This window comes from Martes martes, assembly GCF_963455335.1.
Source record: "Martes martes genome assembly, chromosome: 13".
Classification (NCBI taxonomy): Eukaryota; Metazoa; Chordata; class Mammalia; order Carnivora; family Mustelidae; genus Martes; species Martes martes.
The window spans coordinates 84,329,232-84,354,139 of NC_137901.1; the positions used below are offsets into that span (position 1 = coordinate 84,329,232).

Genomic DNA, 24,908 nt, shown 5'->3' on the forward strand with positions numbered 1-24,908 from the left:
GCTGTAAGCAGTGGTTCATGATTCCTTCCCTCGAGTGGCTTTGTTGACATCATACCACCCACCCGTTACAGACAACAGTCAGTGCAGTGCTCTAATAGACAAATGAGGAGAAGGTACACAGAGTATGCAGCTCGTTGTTTTGGGGGAACTGGAAAAGATGTTACAGAGGAGGTGACAGCTAAATTTTTATTTTTTAAAGATTTTATTTATTTGAGAGGGAGAGAAAGTGATATATAGCATGAACAGGAGGGATAGGGAGAAGCAGGCTCCCTGCCGTGGGGCTCAGTCCCAGGACTCTGGGATCATGACCTGAGCCAAAGGCAGATGCTTAACAGACTGAGCCACCCAGGTGCCCCTGAATTTCTTTTAAGTAATCTCTACACCCAGTGTGGGGCTTGAATTCACACCCCCAAGAATAAGAATTATATCCTCTACTGACTGAGCCAGCCAGGCGCCCCAGTTGAGCTGAATTCTTTTTTTTTTTTTTTAGCTGAATTTTTAATTAATTTTTAGAATTTTAATACTGGAAGGACCATGAGGCAAAAATCTGTGTGGAATAATAAAAGACATACAGTAGGGTTGCCTGGGTGGCTCAGCTAGTTGGGCATCTGCCTCCACTCAGGTCATGATCTCAGGGTCCTGGGATTGAGAGCCCCATCTGGGGCTCTCTGCTCAGCAGGGAGTCTGCTTCTCCCCGTTCCTCTGCCCCTTCTCCCTGCTCATGAGCTCACTCGCTCCCTCTCTCTCTGTCAAATAAATAAATCTTAAAAATAATAAAAGACTTACAGTAATTTTTAAAAACAACTATTAGAAACCTGCATGGTAGTATGTGTTGCTGTGTTTTGAGAAAGAGCAAGAAATTGTGTAAGAATTCAGTGATGGGAAAAGAGTAAAGCTTAGTGTTGGGTCTATTTTGGCTTTTTTCTTGTACTATTGTTTTTCTTTAAATAACTCTAATAGCTTTCTGTAGCAAATGGCATAATTTGGTGTGTCAAACAGGGATTATCTCAGAAAGTAGTATGTAGGAAACTTTTCATAGTGCTATAAGTGTCGATTTACAGGGACTCAGATCTGGGGGTCATTGGAGAGAATCTCTGAGGAAGTTGCTTTCAGGCTGACATTTGAAGGATGAGTCAGAGTTGTGCAAACTGACGGTTGGGCATTGGTGTTTGAGGTTACATGAGACACATGTAAGAGCATGTGTCCGATGCTATGTGCATGTGTCTGATTCTGAGGAGAGGGTATTTTCTAATACTCAGTCATCTTTTCTTCAGTACCAAATATGCCCCAGCAGCGGCAGGACCAGCATCATCAGAGCACCATGATGCACCCAGCCTCAGCAGCGGGCCCCCCGATTGTGGCCACCCCACCAGCTTATTCCACACAATATGTTGCCTATAGTCCTCAGCAGTTTCCAAATCAGCCTCTTGTTCAGCATGTGCCACACTATCAGTCTCAGGTAAGGCTGCTATGACCTCTTAATTTTTGTTCCATTTAAATAACTTTCAGTTTTAATCTTTAATAGGGTAAAGGGCTTTTCCTTTATATTTTGTGTTCTGTGTCATAGATAGATAGCTAAGGATTTGGGGGCCTTTTTAGTATAAGAAGGTTGCTGATCAGCGTAAGTATTTCAAAGGAAATAGCCAAAAACAGTTTTAGGATTTTCAGAGTTGTTTCTGTAAACCTGGAAAGTGTGGAGTTAAGACGTCTGACTAAAATTTGCCTGACTTTGTTCGATACTTTAATGTGTTTTCTTTATATTTTGTTTGAACACAGCATCCTCATGTCTATAGTCCTGTGATACAGGGTAATGCTAGAATGATGGCACCGCCAGCACATGCCCAGCCTGGTTTAGTGTCTTCTTCAGCAACTCAGTACGGGGCTCATGAGCAGACGCATGCGATGTATGGTAGGAAGCATTTTGTTTGTCTCTTTCAGTGTGAGTGACTATTAATTTGTTTTAAAGCTCTGAAAAGAAACTTGAAGAATAACTTAGCCTTTTATACCAATGAGGGTCAAGAGTCTAAAGAAAAGATTAACCCATTCCTTTAAGTCTTGGCATATCATTTCAACTTCTATTGCTGAAATTTGTGTTCAAACATCTTTCCTTATTTTAAGTGAAATTGAATGACTTATATAATGGAAAGTATCATTTGTGGAGAAAGGCATCTTCCTCCTCTTCCTCATCAGTATTACAGCAGTTTGGTATGGCCTGCCTAAGGCATGCAAGAAAGTTTTGACACAATGAAAGCCCTCTCTGGCAAGAAAACATTCTGCTCCACTCCTTCCTCTGGCAGTCATTGGCATTACATATTTTTATTGCTGTTTGTTAAAATGAATGCTACTGTGTGTCTGCCTCATGCTAATTTTAAGAGGTCAAAATAATATGATACTGGGTCTCCTTTAAACATGAGTCACACTTTAAATATAATCATTATAAGCAGTGGTAAAATGAAAATGAGAAGTATCCTATGTAAAATAATTAAAACAATATATAAAGGAATAATAGGCAAAAATCTCCATCTTAGTTTTGTGGCTGGAGAGTTTTGTGCAGCTCACCTTAGCATCTATCTAAAGTACTAAAATAATGTGGTTTTCAATGTTGAGAATTTAAAATGACATTTCCACTCATATCTTATAATAATAGAGTCAGTGAGTGGACCCATATTTTTCAAAAAACTTTTATTAGTTCTAGTTTCATTAAGATGTAAGTTTTATTTGAACTTTCCTGCGTACTCCTGTACTGTCATTTAGGTTTTCCCATTGGCATTTCCGTTTTTTGGAGTGGGAGGAGAGAAATTTAAATTTATTCACACAAATGGGAAGTATACCACTATGAGAAAGAAAGTACCATTACAAGTAATTACATGGACATTGCATTTTTTTAAACTTTTTAAAACTTTTTTAATGACTATAGCTATATGATACTCTGTAGGTTCATAGGAATAGGACTCAGGCAGCAGCAGTCAAATTTCTTGTCATCCATGACCTGCTGCTCATGCTTTCTTCCCGGAGGCATGCTCCCACTGCACACACACAGTGATAGGCATGTTAAATGATTAAAGGCATTGTTTTTGTAAAATTCTTAAACCCAGTCCTTATACATTATCACTTAAAACCTTCTGCTGTGGATTATGCCCTTTAAATTAAAATGGTGTAATTGCCACGTTTGGGGAAACTTTCTTACAAGAAACTCATTCATAATTTAATTGGAAAAAATACCAACAGACTGATTTTGGCTTATGATTTTGGTTATGATTGCTTTTCATTGGCTTGTCTTAACCAGGACTAAGTATGTATGAAATTGCATAAAAGTGTATTCATCATACATGCTTCTACACAGTTTGTGTACATTTTAACAATTTTCTGGTTTGCTAAAGGCTTATGTGAAAAAGTTTATTAAGATTTTTAATATATTTCTGATAAATACATCATGATTTTAAAAGTAGAAAAAACACTTCTCCTTTCCCATTTTCTGGCATACTCCCCTTGGAATAAGGTCTAAAACTTTTGAGTTAAAATTTCCATTACTTTTTAGAGAATAGCTGTTTGTGTACCCATGCTTCTGAGACATTGTAGTAATACTGTGATGTTGAGAAGAATCTTTCTCCTCAGTGTGTTCACTAACTGCCAGCATTTGGTTTTGTCTTTTGGATGGATGTTCATTGGTTTGAAATAGCCTGTATCGTAAATACTGTGTTTGATATACTAATGGTTTTATAATTGTTTTCCCAAAACATTTCCATTTGAAAAGTAGGTGTCCTTGGACCCTGAAGTCAATTCAAGTGTGCGTAAATAGGAAATACTGCAGACAAAACACTAGATCTAATGTCCAGTGAAATCTGGAATGATTTGTCATTAAGACTAGTTCTTTATTATTGCTGGGAGAAAGTTGCTCAGCCAGATCTGAAACTCCTCCTGCAGTTTACACATGTTGTATCTAATTGACATCTGTTGATAAGGGTAGGCTGGGGTGAGGCTATGGACTTGATATGGTTGTTGCTGGTTTACTCAGGGTCTCGTTTTGATATTTCATACTCTAAAAAGAACACTAGAAAATGAAATATTTTATTCTTTGCCATCATAAACCATAATTGAATCTAGTAAAGCAAGTTCATTAATTCTTCAGTAATTTATTTCAGTTATTTTCGATCTTCCAAGACTTAATTATGCCAGATATAGACACTTTTGTCTTAGTTTAAAATAATGTACTTTTAAATCTGTTGCATAGAAATGCTAATTTTATACTTACTTCCCTTGAACAATTTATATTTCATATTCCCAAAGGAACCAAGTATTTTGAGTATGAATTATGTCTATTTTTAAGCTTCGTTCTACCTAAATATTTTCAACTTTTTATGCAAATAAAAGAATATGCACCCAGATGTTGGCGACAGTTATGTCACCCTTTTGTCATTCATTCATTGTTAACAGCCACAGCAAAAGGCTTTAAGAATAGAAAGGACACTAATGACTACAAAATGAAAGACTGATTATTTTCTTTAAATGGTTGGTGTATTTAATATAAATATGCTGACAGATTATTGAACAGCTAAATTATTAGAGATATTAAACATTCTAAATAGTTACTGACCTTGTTCTCTTTCTAGCTGTTATAGAAAGGAGTTTGATCAGAAACTTCATCTCTGACCTTAATCTAACTTAAATCATTGCCTTTGCCCCTTCCCTCCTAAGAAGTTACTTTTTGTTTCCTGGTCTTCTAGTTCACCTAATTTTGTTCTATGGCAGTGGTATTTTCCCTTTCAGAAATAGTAGTAATGAAACTTTCTTTTCTAACTGAAGCCGTCAGGAAGAATTAGATCTAGAATCCTCTTTGAGTTAATTTGAGTTTGTTTTTGGTAGTTTAATGCAAGCAAATGAGAAAATACATGAGGCAAAAAGATTTAAAATACACCTATTATCCCCTCCACCTGACAACCACCAGTTAACATTTTGGTGCATATCCTTCCAAATGTACTTAGAGACACACAGATTTATGTAGACATTTTAATAAGAAATGACACTATACCCATGTTTAATATTACCATTATTATGTTTCTAAATTTTTGGGTTCACTTCCAGATGCCTAATAAATATCTTACAGAATAATGATGTTTCTCTTCATGATTTATAAAATTGTTTGAGTCTTTTGGATTAAACTTGGTAAATATTCTCTTATTTTGGTACGTTATTTATATTCAGTTTGTTCAATGGAATGCCATACTGGTCTTTGATTAGATAATGATTTTATACCTTTTATTTAAGCAAGCCAGAATGTGGAACTCGACACATAAGTACAGAAGAAAGTGTCTTTTGGTTCAGTCCTTTGTATAATTTTGTAGCAATGTTTAAAGTGCTTGTCATCTCTTGTAAAATAAGAAACATGATTTATGCATGAATACAAAAAGAAATTACTAAATATGTCAACCTTTCCAGAAAATTAGGAAAATGCACACCTCAGAAGGCTAATTTACCTTTCTATTTCCCAAATTCAGCATGTCCCAAATTACCATACAACAAGGAGACAAGCCCTTCTTTCTACTTTGCCAGTGAGTTGGGTTTTTTATACTAATTTTAATTGAACAGTAAAACACTTTTTAAAGAATACATGTTAAGGGAGTAGACTTGTTGAGCAATATTTTCCTTGTGCCAGACAAAATTGTTGAATATATGTATATTTGTAAATAATGCAGAGTTTAAAAAAAAATAACCCAGCTTAAGAAAGCTGGAGTTAATTTAAAAATTGAGTTGCGTCAGAAATTAATTTTTGCATACCAAGCAAACATGTGACGACTGTTTTAGAAGTGCCTAATATTTTCCTTGTTCAGAGAAACTTCTGCTGAACTGCCTTTTTTTTTTTAAATCCAAGCCACAAATTTAGTATAAAAGGCTTAAAATAGTAGGCTTTTTCAGTATCCTGGTAAGAAGAAATTTATCCTTACAAGGATTTTTTTAATTGAATAGGGTTGAAATTCTAGGGAAGAAACATTTCTGTCTTTTCAGTCTTTGCATGACTGAAGAAGGTTTAAAATATTCAGGTGTAGACACCCCAGGATGTTTTGAGCTTCACCAGGAAAGCACAGCCTCGCTGCTTGATTATGTTTGGCAGCACTGGCCTCTCTCACCAGCAGTGAAAAGGTAAATAAACAGTGGCTCCTAAATGGAGAAAGTCTGGGCAGGGCTCTGTTTTAGAAATGAACATGTAAGGTGTGTCTTCTTTATTTTGTAGGGCAGTTTTTAAATAAGGCTAGTCACAGACTTTTGGTATTTGGATAAGAGAGGTACTAACTTGCACAAGTCCTTCAGAAATGTATGTCAGTAATGAGTCACTTTATGTGCAATACTATATTTTAAGGGATATTAAGGATTAAGATTTTAAATACTAAATTTTGGATTATTTTAGACAGACTTAATGTCTGAATCTACTAAATGCCAGATTTTAAAAAGTTGAGGAAACATTTTGACTTAAGTTTTCATTGACTGTGTCATGACTTGGTATCCAAAAATAAGTGTGTACATGTTACTCATTTGGTGCTAGGAATTGTTAACAAATTTAATCCTTTAATAGATGCTCTTTAAAAAGGAGTCTTGCTGTATATCTATACTATTAAAAGGAAACTTTGTATGTGATACAGTTTGTAAAAGACAGTGTCAGTAATTAATTTTATTATGTACTCAATTTGAGGTCTCAAATGTAGTTATCCTCACCATCTTACTGTCTCTGATAGTAATTTTGGAGTCAGTTTCCTGGTAAGTAGCTAAAAGGTCCTTAATCATCAAACCTAAGTATTAACTGCCTTAGTACAACTCCCCCTGAAAGGAATTAATAGTTTTAAAAGAAACTAACAGTGGGGCTGCTGTTTGTAATTTAATTTGCTGCTTTGTACCACCCCCTCCCAAGAAGCCATTTTGTCCTGGTTTGATCTAGTTGCCTGTTACTCCCCTTTAAGAGTTCAGTTTTCCTCACTTGCTTTTTTCTGAATTTAACATCAAATTGGAAGATTTTGTTTTCATTTTTAGTTTTGCAGTGCTGGTGATCTCTCATGACTTGTGCATCCAAGGTCAAAATGATAAAACCTAGTTAAAAATTAAACGCACAGCCTTGGGGACTGAATTGGCTTCAGTAGGATCATGGCTTAGGAAACAGTTTTAATAATACAGTTTTTAGTGTTAGGAGGATTTGACAAGTCATACGTTTAGAGTTTTAAACATTTGTATCAGGGAACACAGTGAATGGGAGACTTCTGGACCAGGTAAACCCCAGAAAAGCAATGCTTCTTTGATTAGCCTGAATTCATCCAGGTTTCATGAAGGCAACTTAATTTTTATAAATAGAAGTTTAACCGATGAACAGCTAAATCAGAATTTTGAAGAAAACTTATTTTTAGCCTTTGGAGTCTTTAGCTAAGTTAATGAAATAATTAGACTCAGTAAAGCCTAGCATTTACTGTCTTCCACTCTCCCCTTCTCCCTTTCCCTGATTCTAGTACATTTTCCTCATTTATTGTATCTTGGTTCCTTCCTCTTGGCTCTTTCTTCCAACCTTTCTGCCCCTCAACCTTTGGATATCTCTCCTACCCCCCCTTTGTCCCATTCTTAACTGGCCTTTCAAAGAACCAGACTATATTTTTGTTGTTACATAAGTATTGAATTAAAATGTGTCAGTTTCACATTTTTTCCCAATTAGCTGCCCAGTTTTCGTATTTGAGTGGGGGGAAGAGTTCCTGGATGAGGTCGTTGCTTAGCAGATATCTTCTAAGCAAGAAGATAAAGGAAATTATTTCTAATTAAACCTTTCAAAGTTTTATTTGCAGTTAATGATGCATATTTACATGTGCTTAATTTTTCTTAGAATGCATTGTAGTTTGCTGTTACTTAGGTAGGGAAAGGATTTTTTTTGTTTTTAAATAACATAATGTATTACTTGTTTCAGGGGTACAGATATTTTGTTTTTTTGTTTTTTTAAACAAAAGCCTGTGTAGATGCACACAGTTTGGGTTACTTGAAGTATTTGTGCTATGAATGCAAATGAGATAGAAATTAGAATATAGCCTTTTGATACCTTTTAAAAGTGCATGGTAAAACATATTTCATCTTTAATTTTTTTCCAAATAATTTCAAGATTTTAACCTTTTTAAATTGATGAATTACTTCATTATGAGACATCATGGGTGTAATTATTCTCCTTGTGTGAGGTAATGTTTTTATGTCAGAAAATTAATAATATAGCACCCAGCTGGAGGTTTTTTTTTTTTTTTATTGTTTTTTAAAACTTTGCTTAGAAGGTTAAAGTACAAACATTTCTTGAATATGAATAGAAATTCTGAGATTCTGTACTGGGTCTTGGTATTCAGGAATTGCTTTCCTCTAGATATATTTAGTATTGTTGCAGATGCAACATTTAAGAAGCTTGGGGATAGGGAGGATTTTGATGCTAATAGTGTGAAAATAAGGAGCGTGAGGGGCGCCTGGCTGGCTTAGCGGTGGAGCACGTGACTCTTGATCTCAGGGTCAGCGTCGTAACTCCACACTGCGGGTGAAGTTGCCTTTTTTTTTTTTAAAAAGGCCTGTGAATGACTCTAGACAACATTTTCCAGTAGAACTTCTGTGATAATAAAAGTGCGCTGTAAATTGTGCTGTGTAATCAGAAGCCACTAGCTACGTGTGGCTATTGTTATTTAAAAATAAATTTGAAGAATGAGTATAACATTTTTGTAAGAGCAGAGTCAGGTTCGAAATTTACATCAAGTCTTTTAGACCAAGTCAGTGCCTAGACAGCTTGGGGGGATCTGAAAGTTAACCTAATGAATATGATGGTGAAGAATGGCCGCTTAATAAGCAAATGAATTAGTAGAAAGACACTGACTTTATAGACTCGGGGACCATGGAGTTCAGGGAAAGCAATTAGCACATTATTCTTCCTAGCTCCCAGAAAACAGGCATGGACTCTTCCTAAAAACACCCAGAGACTATCTTGCCACAATTTTCCTTGTTAATATGTTCCAGTGTATATTAACTCTTAGAGTTAGGGAAACTTTTTCACTGTATAAATGAAAGTGTTTTGTTTAATCTGGGTATTAACAAATATTAATGCCTGCTGTGACATTGGCAGTGGATGCACAGGTGATCCTAGCACTGGCTTTTTGCCTCACCCTTGCCTCTTTTAAAAGATATGTGTATGGGGTGTCTGGCTAGCTCAGATAGTAGTGTGCGCAGCTCTCAAACTCAGGGTTGTAAGTTCAAGCCCCATGCTGGGCATAGAGTCTACTTTAAAAAATACATACATACAGTTGGGGAGATAACCAGTTAGGCTGGAATATTGGTGGCCTTTGGTCCTACAATGTCAGGCATAACAGAATTGCTTCATGTACCTAACCCTCTGCATAACATTTCTTTGGGACATGCTGGGTGTCATCTATGCTGGTGACTCTTGGCCGTCTTGCCTATTAGACTGTTGGAGTTAGAGTGCCTATTCTCACAGCAGCGCTTGTTTCTTCCTGTCAGTCCCCTGTATGTCTGTATTTGCTCACATATCATAGGAAGAACATGAGGAGCTATTTTGGAATTGTTTCTGTGTACAAACTTAGCTTCTCTGGAATTTTAGGATGAATTTGAGAGAATGCTGGAAGTCCTGTGTTGCTAGGGATGTGTCTTGAGAACACTGTACTCAGTTCATTGCCACATCGTGGTTAGATTTGTATCCGTGCTGCCAGGAGTTACTAAAAGCAGTGAACTCACTGTGATTTTGATTATCAGATTGCTGTTTTGGGAATACATGAACAAATGAATTTATACCTAATCTCCTATTTGGTATCAAGGCATGGTCTTGCTGAGATCCATAAAGAATTGGCATTAGGTTCTCAGGTTTAATGAACACATTTTTACTTAGAATGGCCCATCATATTTCCTTTGAAGTTATTCTAGCTAGTAAAAATCTTCCTGAAGTCTGGGATGCTTTGAAGGGAGTTCATTTTTCTACATAGTTTAGGTAATTCCATTTACTAGATTTTTTAAAGCAAAGGTGAGGCAGATCCTTGAGTAGGGAGGATCCAGGGTACGAACTGAATGGCAGAGTGACTTCTGTGATCCGCTGAGATCGATTATGGTCATTTTGCCGTGAAGATAGAGCCCTGACCTTGCCCTCGCTCCCAGCCCCATTGCTGTCCGTGCCCACGGGACACTGTGCCTGCTCCAGGGCAGTAGCATGGTGAGGTTAGCCAGATGATGGCCTTGAGCTAAAGAGAGAGAGAAAAAGTGTGTGTGTGTGTGTGTGTGTGTGTGTGTGTGTGTGTGTATTTCTGCTTATCTGTTTAAGTTGCTTTTTCAGGAAAATATGGTGGCTGTTTTTAAGAATACATTTAATTAGATTTTAATATAATGTATACAGCTGTGTTATGGAAATAAAATGCTAGTGTGATTGGTAAGTGATAACGTCACACTTAGATTTTCAAGAAAATGGATGGTTTAAGTGGAGTCGAAAACAGATTGGTGAAAGCCTAAGTTAGGCGTGGAGTATCACGAAAGCTCAGCTGATGAGGCACAGAGGAGCAGTTGAGACGGTCCTACATGTCGATTGTACACACATCTTTTTCTTTCACTTCAGTTTCCACTGGCTCCCTTGCTCAGCAGTATGCGCACCCTAATGCTACCCTGCACCCACATACTCCACATCCTCAGCCTTCAGCTACCCCCACCGGACAGCAGCAGAGCCAGCATGGTGGCAGTCATCCTGCACCCAGTCCTGTTCAGGTAAGGAGACACCCAGGTCCTCGTAGAAGTGCGTCCTCGTTCTGTTCACTGGGCGTTTTCGCTGCTGGGGAGCGCACTGGGTACCGCTTGATCAAAACCCCTCAGAGCACTGCCTCGTGGCCCCAGCAGACAGCTAACTCTGCCCGCTGTGGCCCTGGGGTTTGGTTTTTGTTGTTACTGTTTTTAAGGCATATTAAGATACATCTTGAGAATGAAGTGATTGGGTAAGTTCCAGAAATAATTGATTGAAAAATCTTATTTAACATTGTATAGGAGATTTGCTTGGGACTTTTTTTTGTTTTTAACTTCATTCCTGACAGTTATAGAATGAGGTTTTTTCCCTGTTAGTTTCTGTAGTCACGTTTGTTAACAGGGCAGTTAAGGATCTCTTTGACATCTTTCAGTTCCCTGGGGCAGTGGACTTGTTTTACCTCTGCTTGGTTGGGGTCTTGCTACCGCCAGGCTGAGAATTGGGCTTGTGCCCAGAAAGGAGTGTCTCTGAATGGGGGGTGCCCCCCAGCCCTGCCCTTCCCACCCTGTACATTCTCTGGTACTTGCCACTGGCCCTCATCTTCAAGTGGGCCCAGTGGAGCCTACGCTCATGTATGGAGTTCAGCTTTGTGTGTGACCTTATCTGCTTTTCATTGAAGAAATGGTTTTCTCAGGTCTTTCTTGTCGCTTTGCAGCACCATCAGCACCAGGCCGCCCAGGCGCTCCATCTGGCCAGTCCACAGCAGCAGTCAGCCATTTACCACGCGGGGCTTGCACCAACCCCACCTTCCATGACCCCTGCCTCCAATACGCAGTCACCACAGAATAGTTTCCCAACAGCACAACAGACCGTCTTTACAATCCATCCTTCTCACGTTCAGCCGGCATACACCAATCCTCCCCACATGGCCCACGTACCTCAGGTAAACCAGCTTTAGCCAACTTTCTGTGGAGACCAAGTAGAATATGAAAGTTACTGGAGAAGCAGTGAAGAGCCAGGTGCTCTGCAGGCTAGGAAACCCTGTGTGTGATGCCATCTGCCTGTCTCCCTTCCCCACTCAAATACATGTGATCTGGCCCTAAATGAATGTTGGTGTGGTTTTGTAATGGGGTCAGTGAAGTTGCTGATTGGTCAGTCCTTCAGTGTTTCCCATCTGAGACCTTAAAAATCTCTCTGATTTTGGAATGCAACCCAGTCCTTTCCTTCCTGTGTCTGCTTTGCTATGTTTATACAGCTTCACTGCTATGTGTGTATACATAGTACATACATTCTTTCTCCTCTTCTCCCTTCCCCCTCTCTCTCTCTGTCCCTACCCCATTCTCCCTCCCTCACTCTCCCCATCCCCCCTCCTCACACACACACACACAGACACAGAGAGAGAGAGAGAGAGAAAAAGAAGACTGGCAGGGAGATTGGGCCTTCACAAATTCTCAGCTCTCTGAGGTGACTGCCCTGAGCCTGTCCGCTTGAATGTTAGTTAAACGAGTTCCAGAGAAATCTCTCCCCTTGTTTTCCTTGCCTATCAGTACACCCGCTTTGACCATATGTTGTACTTCTTGAAAGGGCTTGGCCTTATACATTGGTGCAGTGTAGCTAGAAGTTGGAAGCACTCAGGCGTTCCCATTTTTCTTAGAGAGCATCCTGGCTCTCTGGAGCTCTCCTCCAGCGGAAGCCTCTGACGGTTGAAAGGTGTGGTTGCCATCTCCGTGGTTGCTGGCTGCATCAGCTGCTGACAAAATCCATGCAATCCAGGGCCAAGTTAGATTATTTTAATAAGGAGCTGCACTGAAATTGGGCTCTAACACTGTCCTTGAGGCCCTCCCTGGAGCTGTTACGGGTGAATCGGCTGTATTTGATGGCTCTTTTTGCTGCTTTCATAATAGAACTCTCTGAGGCAGGTGTAGGCTAGACTGCTCACTGAACTCCATTTCATGTCAAATGGTGCGCCCCTGAGGTGCTGGCGTGCTGGGGGCTGGAGATGCGGCTCAGTCGGAGCTCCCTCTCAGAAGGCGACATTGTGACTAGAGTTCCGCAGCTCTGGGAAGTTTGGGCGTCCTCCTCTGCACAAGTGAGGAGGGTCCTGTAGTGTGGCGCACTGCAGCGGATGATTGGTTTTGACAGTGGGGAGGGGGCCGGTCTGGTCAGGTGTGGGCCAGCGTGGTTTGGCTGAATCAGGAGCTTCATGAGAGCTGGGGTCCTGGAGGTGGTTAGCAGAGGCTGGTGGCTAAGTAGATATGTGAATTTACCTTAAGTTAGAGTTCCTAAAACCTCACTTTTGTGTTTTTGTGCTGAAAGAGAGAAAGGTTAACACTTCCAGGGCAGTCCAGATACGCCATGGGCCCACTGGAATCTGTAAGACAGTAAAAGCAGCATTTCATGCAAGGCTTATTGTGGTCTAGGACAGTGCACAGGGAGGCAGGAAAGGAGGGCTCTTCTGGCCCTGCCGTGTCTCCCCAGGGCTGGGATCCAGCAGTTGGGCTGGCTAACCCTTTTCCAGCTTGACAGACCAGGTTGCACTCACTGTCACTTGGTTTAGGGACACGGGGCTGGCCCGGATAATTTCACATCACTCCTCCCCCATTTCATTGGAGCCATTTACTGCAGCCTCCTCCTCCTGCTCAGTCAGCACGTCTCTTAGAATAAAGGAGCCCGACTGTCTCTTTCCTCGCTGCCCGGACTCATTCTTCACAGAGATGTGCTGGTGAGCAGACAAGAAGCAGAGGGGAGGGGCAGACAACAAGAGGGCGAAGGAATCCATAGATGACTGTCATTACCTGCTTTCCTAATTAAAAGGGAGGTTACCTTTAAAACTACTTCAGGCCCCACTCAGAAGCCAGATTCTGAAGCATCATTGCATCTCTCTTCCTAATAAGTTGAGAAAGCTTCCCTCGGATCAGATACCTAGCTTTGTGACCGTCTTGCCCGACGTACACAGAATCCAGCAGTCAGAAATGTTGAAGGCTAGGATGTTGCAGCCCTTACTTTTACCCAGGTTTGCTGGGCGCCTGCTCCCTCAGCCTTGCAGGACCTGCTAAAGGGTGAAGCATGTCTGTAGGTCAATGGATGATCCACTAGGGAGTGTCCACAGAGGAAAGAAAGGGCCCTGAGGGCCCCCCTGTTGGCCTTTCCTGCCCCAGCCCAGCTAAAGGAACACAGTTGACATGTTGTTTAAGCTGGAGATGTTGCCTGTATGCGTAAAAGAGCTCTCTGTTTCAGGCTCATGTACAGTCAGGAATGGTTCCTTCTCATCCAACTGCCCATGCGCCAATGATGCTAATGACGACACAGCCACCCGGCGGTCCCCAGGCCGCCCTCGCTCAAAGTGCACTACAGCCCATTCCAGTCTCGACAACAGCGCATTTCCCCTATATGACGCACCCTTCAGGTGAGGCGTGTGTGTGCAGGGGCCGCCGGGCACCCCAAAGCATTCTGCTCGCACAGATCGAATGGCAGGCAGGGCCAGCGCTTCAAGCCCCGCATTCGAGAACTAGGAAGACCCATCAGAGTGTGCACAGTAGGGACTGTGATGATCAGTTCAGTGTCAGGGCCTGAGGTTTCCAGGAGCCGAGTCTGTGTGTGTTCTGATGGTATACAGGATTTGGCTTGATGAGAAGCAGCAGCAGCATTCTGTGTGGCTGACGCATGCTTAGGACTCAGTTGGCCTTCCTTGTTATAATAGGCTGGACAGGGCAGCGTTCGCCTTCCTTCGTCCCCGCCCCCCCCCCCCGCCCCCAGTCTGACGGGGGTGGTTACCACCATGGCAGAGTTTGATTGTAGCTCTGGAGAAGACTACTGATGAGAAAGTGTGCTGTGTGTGGATTGGTTTTGAGTGTAGCCTTAGCTCCAGCCTATGCCCTGACAGGGAGAGAAGGCCCCGTGATTGTGCTCTAACACTTGATGGCTGCCATGGCGATATTTCAGTCTAACCTGTTACTCTGAAAGCAATACTGGTGCTTGGCTAGTATCTGGGGAGGGGGTATGTTAAGGCCTTTTTCTCTACCCCATGAGCAACAAATCTTCTGGGAGTTTGACCTGAAGTGGTTTTACATCTGACTGGTTTGTTTCTACCCACCCACCTACCCCTCCCCTTTTTGGTGCAGATGGGAGGGGGAAGAGTGAATTGAATTTTGAGTCTTGTTCAGCTAGCACAAGGATAGTTTACAGTCGTGTGCTGCAGAGACACTAGGCTGATTTGCGGTGTTGCCAGTTTTCTGTTTAAATATCCACTTTTCTTTCTTACAGTACAAGCCCACCACCAACAGCAGTTGTAAGGCTGCCCTGGAGGAACCGAAAGGCCAAATTCCCTCCTCCCTTCTACTGCTTCTACCAACTGGAAGCACAGAAAACTAGAATTTCATTTATTTTGTTTTTAAAAAATATATGTTGATTTCTTGTAACATCCAATAGGAATGCTAACAGTTCACTTGCAGTGGAAGATATTTGGACCGAGTAGAGGCATTTAGGAACTTGTGGGCTGTTCCATAATTCCATATGCTGTTTCAGAGGCCCGCAAGTACCCCAGCTCTGCTTGCTGAAACTGGAAGTTATTTATTTTTTAATGACCCTCGAAAGTCATGAACACTTCAGCTAGCAAAAGAAGTAACAAGAGTGATTCTTGCTGCTATTACTGCTAAAAAAAAAAAAAAATCAAGACTTGGAACGCCCTTTTACTAAACTTGACAAAGGTTCAGTAAATTCTTACCGTCAAAATGACGGGTTATTATTTATAAATCAAGTTTGATGGAGTGATCACTGTCTACAGTGGTTCAACTTTTAAGTTAAGGGAAAAACTTTTACTTTGTAGATAATATAAAATAAAAACTTAAAAAAAATTAAAAAATAAAAAAAGTTTTAAAAACTGATATCAAGTTAGTGTGTGTTTGTATAAGCTTAAGATATTTCTATTATAGGATACTTCGTATCAAGGCAGGAGGGCTGAGTGTGCTTTCTTAAATAATCCTGGAAGGTTAGTTGTCAAATGACTTTTCTTCTTCACCTTTAGTTCTGGTTCAAGGTATCTCTAGAAAAAGACAAGACTGAGACATTCTCTTTGGTGGATAAAGGTCCGCTCCAGCAGGAGGAAGGCTGGCCAGAGCAGGGCAGCACTGAGATCCCACATCCTCAGCCTGACGCTGGTTCTGTAAGCTTCCTTTTTAATATCTCCTGAACGCAGATGAGTGGTGTTAGTCAGAAGTCGTCCTGATTCACACACCTATTTTACCAGAAGGGGGCAGGAGACACTTTTTAAAAAGAAACTGATAAATCCAGAAGGCTGAAAAGCTAAAACAACACAGCGCTGTACAGAGTCACTTACTGCCGTCGACTCGCAGCAGTGCTCACGTTGCCGTGTGTGGGAGGACGGAGGGAGGAGCAAGCAGTGGAGCGGAGCGGGGATTTTGCAGAGACCACAGTCCTGTAATGATAGAGCCTTTAAATATTGTGGCAACAAGTCAGTTCTGAAAACTTTTAATTCATGTGTAGCAATTTGTACATTATAGCAAAATTTGCATTATTCAAGAATAAGTTACTTGTACAGTACATAAACAATACATAAAAATTTGCCAAATATCTTCTGCCTATAATGATACGGAATGGATCCATTTACGCCGTTGTCATTACAATGTGCTGCTTATTCCAGCCAAACACTGGGTGTCAGATGTGTCTTTGTTAATGGTGGATAAAATACTATCAAGTTCCTCAAGCCTGTGGGAGATGTTAGAGCTCACGTGACATTTGCAGTAAGAGACGTAGCCCTGAATTAAAAGCATGAAGGAATCTCAGGCAACACTTAGGGAAGAGTTCAAGGCCTTGATTTTAGGTTAAGAAACTGTTATGTAAAAATAGTGTTTTCTGGCCTAAGATTTTAATGATTGCTATTCCTTTTTCCTACACGGTCCAGAAATGATCAAAGGCAGAAGATTTATACCAGATAAAGCCATATGGATTGCTGGTCTAAAATTCAAGGCAGGTTAGTTGACTTAATTCTTTGGTGCTGGTGACTGTTAGTATGTAAAAGTTCATTCAAGACAGAAGAAGGAAGTGATGGTGCTGGGAGCAGTCAAGCTATCCTTGTTGTCTTGTCCTTAGAGCTAACTGGAGGGATCATGGTGCTTTACTGTCCCTTTGGCACTCAGAGCGCGGGCTCTCAGTGGAAGCTGCTGGCTTGGCTTCTTGCTGCCAGCAGCAGTCACCCGGGGGCCAGGAGGGTGGTGGGGTATGCTGTGACCATGCTGGGCTGACTGTAGCCAGCAGGGTCATTGCCTGTGAAGGCATCTAGCCCAGGGGACCCATGGCTCCTTTTCCTCCATCTCAACCTGCTCTAGCAGAAAGAAAAGGCAGTGGCTCAGTGTCACTTCTTCTCACGCCCTGAGGGGGCTTTTTGGGGGGATGTATTTGAGCTGTCCTGGGAACTTGGACATGTTTTAAAAGGAAGTGTTTTTCTTGAGCGTATTAACTGAAGCAGTCTGGAGGTGGGTGACTTCCAGTTTTCTGTCACTGAGTCTGGACTTGTCCTTCATAGCCAGTGGGTCAGAGCTGCTAGTTTGCTGTGCCTGGCTTGCCTTTTCGTATTACCTGAGAATTGTATGGTGAGCAGCTAAGCAGTGAGGGTCCGTGGCTTAATGATGTCACATGCCAGGTGTTTAGATTCCATCCCTTCTGGCTAGAGGGAGGGGACTCATGTGGGTTGTTGCCTACTTGGCCCCTTTCCTGTGCAGCAAGGGGACAATCTGTACCAGTGCCTTCTCAGCACTTTCTTTGATGAGTTTCTCTAAGAAATTGAGAACATAGAAAAAAAACCACAAATCTGGATTGGATCTGCTTTATAATCTACTGGAAACACCCAAGAGTGTTGGTTTCTAAAGTGGTGAAGAGGTGACTGCTTGGCCCTCTTGACGCCCCCCCCCCCAAAGAAAACCCCAGAAAATTCTAGAATCAAAAGTCTGACCTCTGGGAATACAGAGAATGGCTGGAGGGGGCAAACCGAACCCTCACCCCGGATAAGGCAAACGTAGTTTTAGGCCAGGGTTTAAATTTAGCCTATGATTGATGTATCTGTAAAGGTTAAGCTGTGAACTCCCAGTTTCCTAGAAGCCACACGGGTGAGCCTGCTGGCTCTACGGAATGGCTCTGCTGGCACCCAGGAGCAGCTGGCTCCACTCTGTCACTGCCCCCTTGTTTTAGAGCCTCTGCGTGAAAGTCCTGGGGGGAGTCAGCTCCCCTGTGAATTGTTTTACTGGTGAAAGGCAAGTATAGAGGGAGGCTCGACTGCAGGCCCCCAGCTGGTGGAGACACTGCGTGCCCGCGAACGCGCGCACACATTCCTCATCAAGAGAAGCAGTAAGCGGCTGGAACAGAACGCTGATTGTGGGCTGTTAAAGGAGTTTCTCATTAGCTGTGGCACCAGATTCCCAGCTCCTCTTTTGGCTCAAGAATGAGCCTAAAACCTTGTGGGATAGTTTATAAGCCATTAGATGCCTGGGGGTTTCTGAGCCAGCCCGGTTGGTGAAGGATGGTCCAGGAGCCCTTCCTCCCTTTTTGCTTGTCCCTCCCCTCACCCCTTGGTTAAACTAGTTTAACTCTCACCATAAAACTGCTATTAACCAGAATCCAGTTTTTTATTCATAAGGCACCAGGGTAGAATTATTCCTTGCCACCCTCCTATTTCAGTAATTGCCTGAATTTCCCTGAAAGGGTGACATATTTCACTTTTCTTCATTAGTAAGGACAGTGGCTACTCAGCAGCAGGTGACTGTCCTGAGGATGAAAAAAGACATGGAAGCCAGGCGTGCTGGCTCAGACTGGGAACTAGTCAAGTAGGGTTTGCATAGCTGTCTCTGAACTACAAAATCGCATGGGTATTAGTTTAAAGAGTGCAATGACATAAGCAATAATTGAGTTTTGAAACCTGCTGAATCCTTTGAAAAATTAATCTGAGGTAAAATGTTTTAAAAAATTTTTAACCTTGAGCTTTGTCCTAAAGCTGCGAGTCAGAGCAGGAGTGGTGTGTTCACCTATGACGTGGGTGATGGCAGACCTGCCACGTGGACTGAGGCTACAACAGGCAAACCATATGAGAATCCAGGGCTTGTTAGTGTTTTGGGCTTCCTGACAACCCCCCCCCCCCGAAAGTCTGCCATCAGCTGTGACAGTGTCAGTGAAAAGGAGAACCCAGGTTCTGCCTCCAGCTCTGGCCCTCACCACCACCTCCTGTAGGAGGATGGGGACTGGTCCTGGGGACTCAGGGCAGGAACTGGAGGCATCTGCGAACAAGAACTACATCTGTAAACAATAAGGAGAAAGCCAGATGGTGGACGATGAAACTTACAGGAGGCCCTTTAACAGGCCAAATAGAAGGGTCACATCGAAACTGGAGCAGCTAACAGTGTCCCTTAACTCTCTCTCTGGAAGGAAGGAAAGAAAATTACATTCACAAGTTCACATCTCTGCTTGCTTGTGCTCCTCGGGGGCACGTGTGAGGCCCGAGATTCCTCACCGCCGGTCAGAGAGGTGTGTACTGATTGTCTATGGCCCGTAGATGGCTCCGGGAGGAGGAGTCCATTTCGTAGTCTGAGTCCCGGGCTCGACTGGCAGCTTCAGGCTCCAGGTGCCGCAGGCTGTTTTCCAGTTCCTCGGGCGAAGGCAGCAGGTGGAAGATCTGCTCTGGGGGGGAGGGTCGGCTGGGGGGACCCTCCGGGCCACGCCCTCGCGGACAGCCAGAAGAGCTAAGGTGGGGAAGGCCCAGCTCCGAATCCCAGTGAGCAAGGGAGAAAGGGAACAGGACGGTGTTGGAGGAACCTGGGGGACAAGTGACCAAGAGAGAGACCAGCGCAGTCAGTCCTAATGTGACAGGGGGCAGATGTTGGAAGAACACAAAAACAGATCTCTGTGCCCCTGGGTTTGCAGCAAGCTTTTACCCTCTGGTTCCCTGTGCCACCCACCCCCTTTATCAAGGGTCACACCTGGTGGCTGGGAGACGACTACCACATAGCTGGACAAGCGGACGTCACAGGCGGCACCGCACTCGAGTGGGATGGGAGAGCGCTGGAAGTGGTGGAGCATGTCCACGACGGAGGGGAAGTGGAGGTGCTGCACTCGGCACTGGCCTCGCTCGGTCAGCGACAGGCGCAGGTGCTAGAGAGGAGAGGAGAGTAGGCTCGGCCACTGGCCACTGAGGGCTTTGAACTTGGGGGTGGGGGAGGTACGGCCCCACCTACCATGCCCCGTACCTTGGCTATGCCTTGGAAATTGAATGTGAGCACATACTCCCCTCGCCGTGTCTCACTCTGCCGTACCAGGAATACTCCGTGAGCGTCAGGACCCTGCAGCTGAACCAGCTGGGCTGCCTTCACCCGGGAGATGGGGCCGTGGAACCAGGGATAGCAGGACAGGAAGTGATCTGTTTTCTGACAGGCTGGGTCCAGCAACCCCCCAGGAGAAGCACCTGGTAGACAGGACAGGTGATGGTCACCCCCGGTGGGTACCTTACATCCTAGGCTGAAGCTGGTTCCGACTTACCCGGAGAACGGAGGCCTGACCCACTCACCTTGGTTCAGGGAATCTGTGCTTCCCCGCGGGGAGTTGGATGTGCCAGACTCTGGGGCTGAGGGAATGTGCGTCTCTGGGTCTGTGCTCTCCAGCCTGCTGAAGAGGCTGAGGTTAGGATCTGGATAGACCAGGGCAGTAGGAAAAACTGTGCCAGGAGTGGGGCCCTATGGTCTGGGGCCTCACCCTTGGCCTGTGCACTCCCGGAGCTCAGCCATCCAGGAATTCAGCTGCTGCTCGTCCCCCACCTCAAAGATGATGTCTGTCCGGTCCTTCACCTGGCAAGGAGGAAGGGAGTGGCTGTGTGGGTGCCTTGGGTGTGTAGGTGTGACCCCCGGGTGGGAAAAGCCATTACTTACCTTCAGGACAAAGGTGTAGAGGTTGTCCGGCATCTCGAGGCGTGTGCATCGCCGAACCTCCTGGATATTGGAGCAGGCTGCTTGTAGCTTGGGCTTTGAACTCTAGGAGACCAAGCGGGGCACTTGAGGCTTGTTCCTGATGGCCCTTCATCCACCCAGACCTCTCCTTTCCTGCAGTCTCCCCAAGGGCTTGGTTGGGAGAGTGAGAGCTCATGGTGCTGCCAGGCAGGCACCCCAAGCATTCTGGCTTGCTGGAGCCTTGCCGAGGACCCTTCTCCTGTAGCCTCTAAAGCACTCTTCCCGTGCCCCAGTGTACCTGAACCTGTCTCTGACAGGTGTCTACCTGCTGCCATCTGTTCCTCCTCCACTGGTGGAACAAAGAGCGCCCTCGCCCCACAGCCCAGCCAGGTCACAGCAGCTGCTGACCTCCTCATCAAAAGAAGCGCAGAGAGTGGACATGAGGGCATCCAACCCAAGTCACATTTCCCTCCGCGGCACTGCCTGTGCTGGGGGCTCAGGCCTTTGTCCTGCCTTTAGTTTCTCCCCCTGCCACCAGTTCCTCATTAGTGCAGGCCTCTCCGGACCTTGTAGGAAACATACTCTCATCACATCATAAAGAGAAGAAGCTCAAATCTTGGAGGTGAAGTCTTTTGCCTGAGGGAGGGTAGATCAGGTTTTCACCTCTGTCCACAGCATACAGCCGAGAAGTTCACAGTGCCACACCCAGCTAGTCTGTCTGCAAGGCTGAGGATTCGGGGTTGGATCTGGCTGCAGGGTGGGGGTTGGCAGAGCGGCTTAGCCACAGGTTCTTGGGGCTCCTGCCAGCATCCCTAAAGGAACAAAACTTGGTATGGCTGGCCCCAGGTAGAACCAGCTGGAAACCTACACAAAACCTTGGGCCAGGGAGTCTCCCGTGACATCCAGCATACACGGGGTTCAGGGTGCACGGGAAGTGGTCCCCTACCCCTTTGCCAGCAAGGGCTCCTCTCCCAGGTCCTGACTGAACCTGACTAAAGCAGGGGCTGAGCTTGCAGATGCCTGTTCCCAGAGAGCAGGAAGCTCTGGGGCTCTAGAGCATAGAAGCCAGCATCTCTAGGGCAGCAGCTTCTCAGAATGCAGGTCTCCCCTCTACTGCCCACCCCCGTCTCCTCTTCCTCTTGTGATAAGAGTGATAAGATTATTTCTCGTGGGGTCATGAGATGATGGATGACTGCTTCCAGCAGGGGCCAGAAGCAGATAAGAACAGCAGAAGGAGCCAAAGATGATGGAGGAATGGACAGGGAGGCTCAGTTGGGCCCCGTCTCTCCAGTACCTCTTCTCAAGGACCAGGAGACTGCCAGGCCCACCTAGGACCAGCTGGGAAGGACCAGCCCGACCAAACCAACACAGGGCAGGGACAGAGGGATGGAAACAAGGCAGGCCGGAAGGCTTGTTCCTGGCACTGTGACATTGGGGGAATCTGACCTCCACATCTCGAGCAGAAGCTGCCTTTTCAAAAAGTGGTACAGGAGCCCATCCCCAAAGCCACGTGTGTGACTGCTCACGACACACAGGCACCAGGCATCTCTGATAGAAGGATGGTGACCCTAGGGCCAGGCCACCTGCCTTCAGCTACTCCCTACCTGCAGGAGGGCTGGTGAACAGTGAAGGATGCAGCAGTCTGGCAGGAGAGGTTTGGACAAATGGGGGCTCTTCCCAGTCCAGGCAACCCCTGCCCCCAGCAGTCCGGAGGAAAGAACAACTCTAGGAGCCCCTGACGTTTGCCATGGTGGACTGCCTCATCTCACTAACGTGATAGCAAGCGCAGAGAGATGGCCAGCCAGTCCCAGCCCTAAATGACCAGCAGCCAGGGGGGGGTTTAATCTTTCAGGTTTCTCTTACGTGTCTCCCATACCCCAGTTTCTCAGCCTGGGAGCCCGAGAGATGTGGGGAGCACAGGAATCCCATGCGGTACTGACACGGGCCCTGGGCGTGCTGGAGTGCGTATGGCTCCACCTCTCAGAGCTTCTGTTTCCTTTCTGCACAGTGGGTACGGTCCGAGTGCCGTTTCCTTCCTTCTGCTGTCGCAGTTGGCTCTGCCTGGCCCGCAAGCCTCCCCACTGGCTCCAGGCCCTCAGGATCGCTGGGAGGAAGTAGGCCAGGCCAAGAAGGAACAGAACTAGTCTCCCTTTCAGTTCCGCTCTGGGCCTGGCCCCAGGGTGAATGCTGAGATTAACCAGCAGAGCCACTGGTTTCACTCTGAATGTGGGGCCTCCATGCCAGCTCTGTCCCCAGAAGCCGAGGAACTGCTGACCTGGCAGGCGGTGGTGAAAAGGATTCCCCTGTTTCCCCCATAGCCAGCCCTGCTGCACAGATGCTGGCCCCCATTTGCTCACTGGCTGAGATACAGGTTCTTCCTGACTCCCGTCAGGCAGCTTGGGGGACAGCTGTCCCAGCCAGCCCAGTCGTCTCCCCTGTTGCCGCACAGCTGGGGGCACAGCCGGGATCTGAACCCCAGAGCTGGTGTGTCCAGGGACTGTGCTGTCTGATGGTAGAGAGAGGCCAGAGGCTCTGCTCAGACTGGAGTGGTGAGCGAGCACTTAGGGCAGGATAAACCCTGCCTGTGGCCACAGCCCTAGTTGGATGGTCCAGAGCAGGACTCGAGAGCACTGGTCACATGGGGAAGGACCAATGGATGCCTTCCTGGTTCAGCAAACAGCTGGGATGGAGAGCTGAGCCCAAACCCTGGGGCTGGATCAGCAGCTATAGGAACATTAGGGAACTCCAGGTTCCCCTCTCCAGCATGCGCTCTGTCCCACCTGAATGACTGAAACGGCCAAAGCACTCCAGATGATGTGGTGTAAGCAGTATCATGTCACTCACTACATCGCCTCCTGGGAAGCAAGTTTCAGCTCCCAGCATCCACAAAGCTAGCTGCTTTCCTGTGGCCCCTCAGGCTCCAGGGGGAATAACCATTTCTTTCTTTGCCCTGGCTGCCAGGAAGCTCAAAGGCAAAGAAGCAGATAAGCTCTAACACTGTCCCCACGGTAGGGCTTGCATTTCTATACCTGACTTTATCTAGGCTCTACACTTTCTTCTTTCTCTAGATGTTAGTGTTCAGTCTTGTCTGTGCTACTTCTGTAACCCTGGCCAAGTGGCTCAGCCCTCTGTCGGTGTTGTCATCTATAAAGCAGAGAGATTTAAGAGCCACTCTCTCCTTGCACAGCTGCTATGGTGACTGGGCGAGCTACTGCAAGTGGGGAAAAACATGGCCTGACAAACAGCTGTGAAATTTCCAGGCTGGGGCCAGCCAAGGTGGGTATAAAGCCCGGGGTCCCCTGTGGTTGCAGTATGACAGCTTCCCCTCCATGTGGCCCAGGGACCAGGCACACATGCCTTCCTTCAGCCCATCCTGCGGTGAAATCCACGTGTCCTCTAGCTTACTTCTGTAAGTGCCCTAGTGAAGGTAAGGGGAAAACAGCAGGATGCAGTTGATGTGAAGATGTGCTTCGGTGGCACCTTGGTGGGCCAGTCAGTTAAGCGGCTGCCTTTGGCTCAGGTCCCTCTCCCTGCCCTGCTTGTGCTCAGTCTCTCTCTCTCAAATAATTTTTTTTAAAAATATATTTCAATGTGACTATCCAGACATAATGAACCATTCAGGTGCTTCGAGTTTGTTTTAAAAGGAGCCTGAGAGCAGGGTGAGCCCTAAGAGAAGTTAGTCTATTCAGTGGACATTAAAACCGGGCAGAAAGTTCCATGTGCTTCTGTAAGACTGTACTTTTCAGGCTCTAGGTTTGTCATCTCTTACACTTTCAGAGGGTGGCATGGACATCTCTGCCTCAACCTGTGAGTTTACCTGGTCCTTCCTGACCCCCACTGACCCATGGGCCCGCCTGCCCTTGGTGGGGCTTTGGGCTTCAAATCTGCCTGGGGGACTGAGATGGACAACTGGAACCAGACTTCCTTTCCCATTTCTCTCAGCCTTGTTTTCCCCTCATGTTGTCACCTGGAAGCTGTCCCATGACCTGTTCCTGCTGCCCATGTGCTAAGTTAGGGTAGGGCCACAAGCGTGGGCTGAGGGCAGGGATGGCCCAGAGCTCCAAGGTTACACGCTCTATCCCACTCTGCCATGTCCTCCCAAGCACGTGAATGGGGCCTGTCACCATTTGTTCTTTCAAGACCCCAGCGCAGGGACCGGCCAAGCCCTCACTGAACTCCAGGTGCAGTACCACAGTGGAAACAAAATACCCAGTCCCTGACTCACAGCTTAGTTTTAACAAGGGCGA

General features: G+C 45.3%; 2 protein-coding genes across 18 annotated transcripts in view; one reads left to right on the forward strand and one right to left on the reverse strand.

Moving 5' to 3' along the window:
* Positions 1 to 15,603, forward strand: part of ATXN2 (ataxin 2) — a 113,572-nt gene extending 97,969 nt beyond the window's left edge. For 4 of the 16 annotated variants that reach the window (XM_080822111.1, XM_080822112.1, XM_080822113.1 and 1 more), the window contains exons 19-25: positions 1,275 to 1,459; positions 1,777 to 1,909; positions 5,496 to 5,549; positions 10,604 to 10,749; positions 11,436 to 11,663; positions 13,958 to 14,126; positions 14,984 to 15,603. In XM_080822111.1, the coding sequence (XP_080678237.1) occupies positions 1,275 to 1,459; positions 1,777 to 1,909; positions 5,496 to 5,549; positions 10,604 to 10,749; positions 11,436 to 11,663; positions 13,958 to 14,126; positions 14,984 to 15,012 (944 nt within the window). In that variant the 3' untranslated portion in view covers positions 15,013 to 15,603. Of the gene's footprint in view, positions 1 to 1,274; positions 1,460 to 1,776; positions 1,910 to 5,495; positions 5,550 to 10,603; positions 10,750 to 11,435; positions 11,664 to 12,683; positions 12,759 to 13,957; positions 14,394 to 14,983 lie in introns of those variants that run through there. The other 12 variants (XM_080822106.1, XM_080822107.1, XM_080822108.1 and 9 more) reach the window with 5 other exon arrangements.
* A 588-nt stretch (positions 15,604 to 16,191) lies between these two features.
* SH2B3 (SH2B adaptor protein 3) overlaps positions 16,192 to 24,908 on the reverse strand; it is a 37,508-nt gene continuing 28,791 nt past the window's right edge. Inside the window, exons 3-8 of one of the 2 annotated variants that reach the window (XM_080822120.1) lie at positions 20,644 to 20,745; positions 20,471 to 20,562; positions 20,286 to 20,380; positions 19,969 to 20,183; positions 19,702 to 19,873; positions 16,192 to 19,537 (exon numbers count right to left, since the gene is read on the reverse strand). In XM_080822120.1, the coding sequence (XP_080678246.1) occupies positions 19,242 to 19,537; positions 19,702 to 19,873; positions 19,969 to 20,183; positions 20,286 to 20,380; positions 20,471 to 20,562; positions 20,644 to 20,745 (972 nt within the window). In that variant the 3' untranslated portion in view covers positions 16,192 to 19,241. Of the gene's footprint in view, positions 19,538 to 19,701; positions 19,874 to 19,968; positions 20,184 to 20,285; positions 20,384 to 20,470; positions 20,563 to 20,643; positions 20,746 to 24,908 lie in introns of both variants that reach the window. The other variant, XM_080822121.1, reaches the window with a different exon arrangement.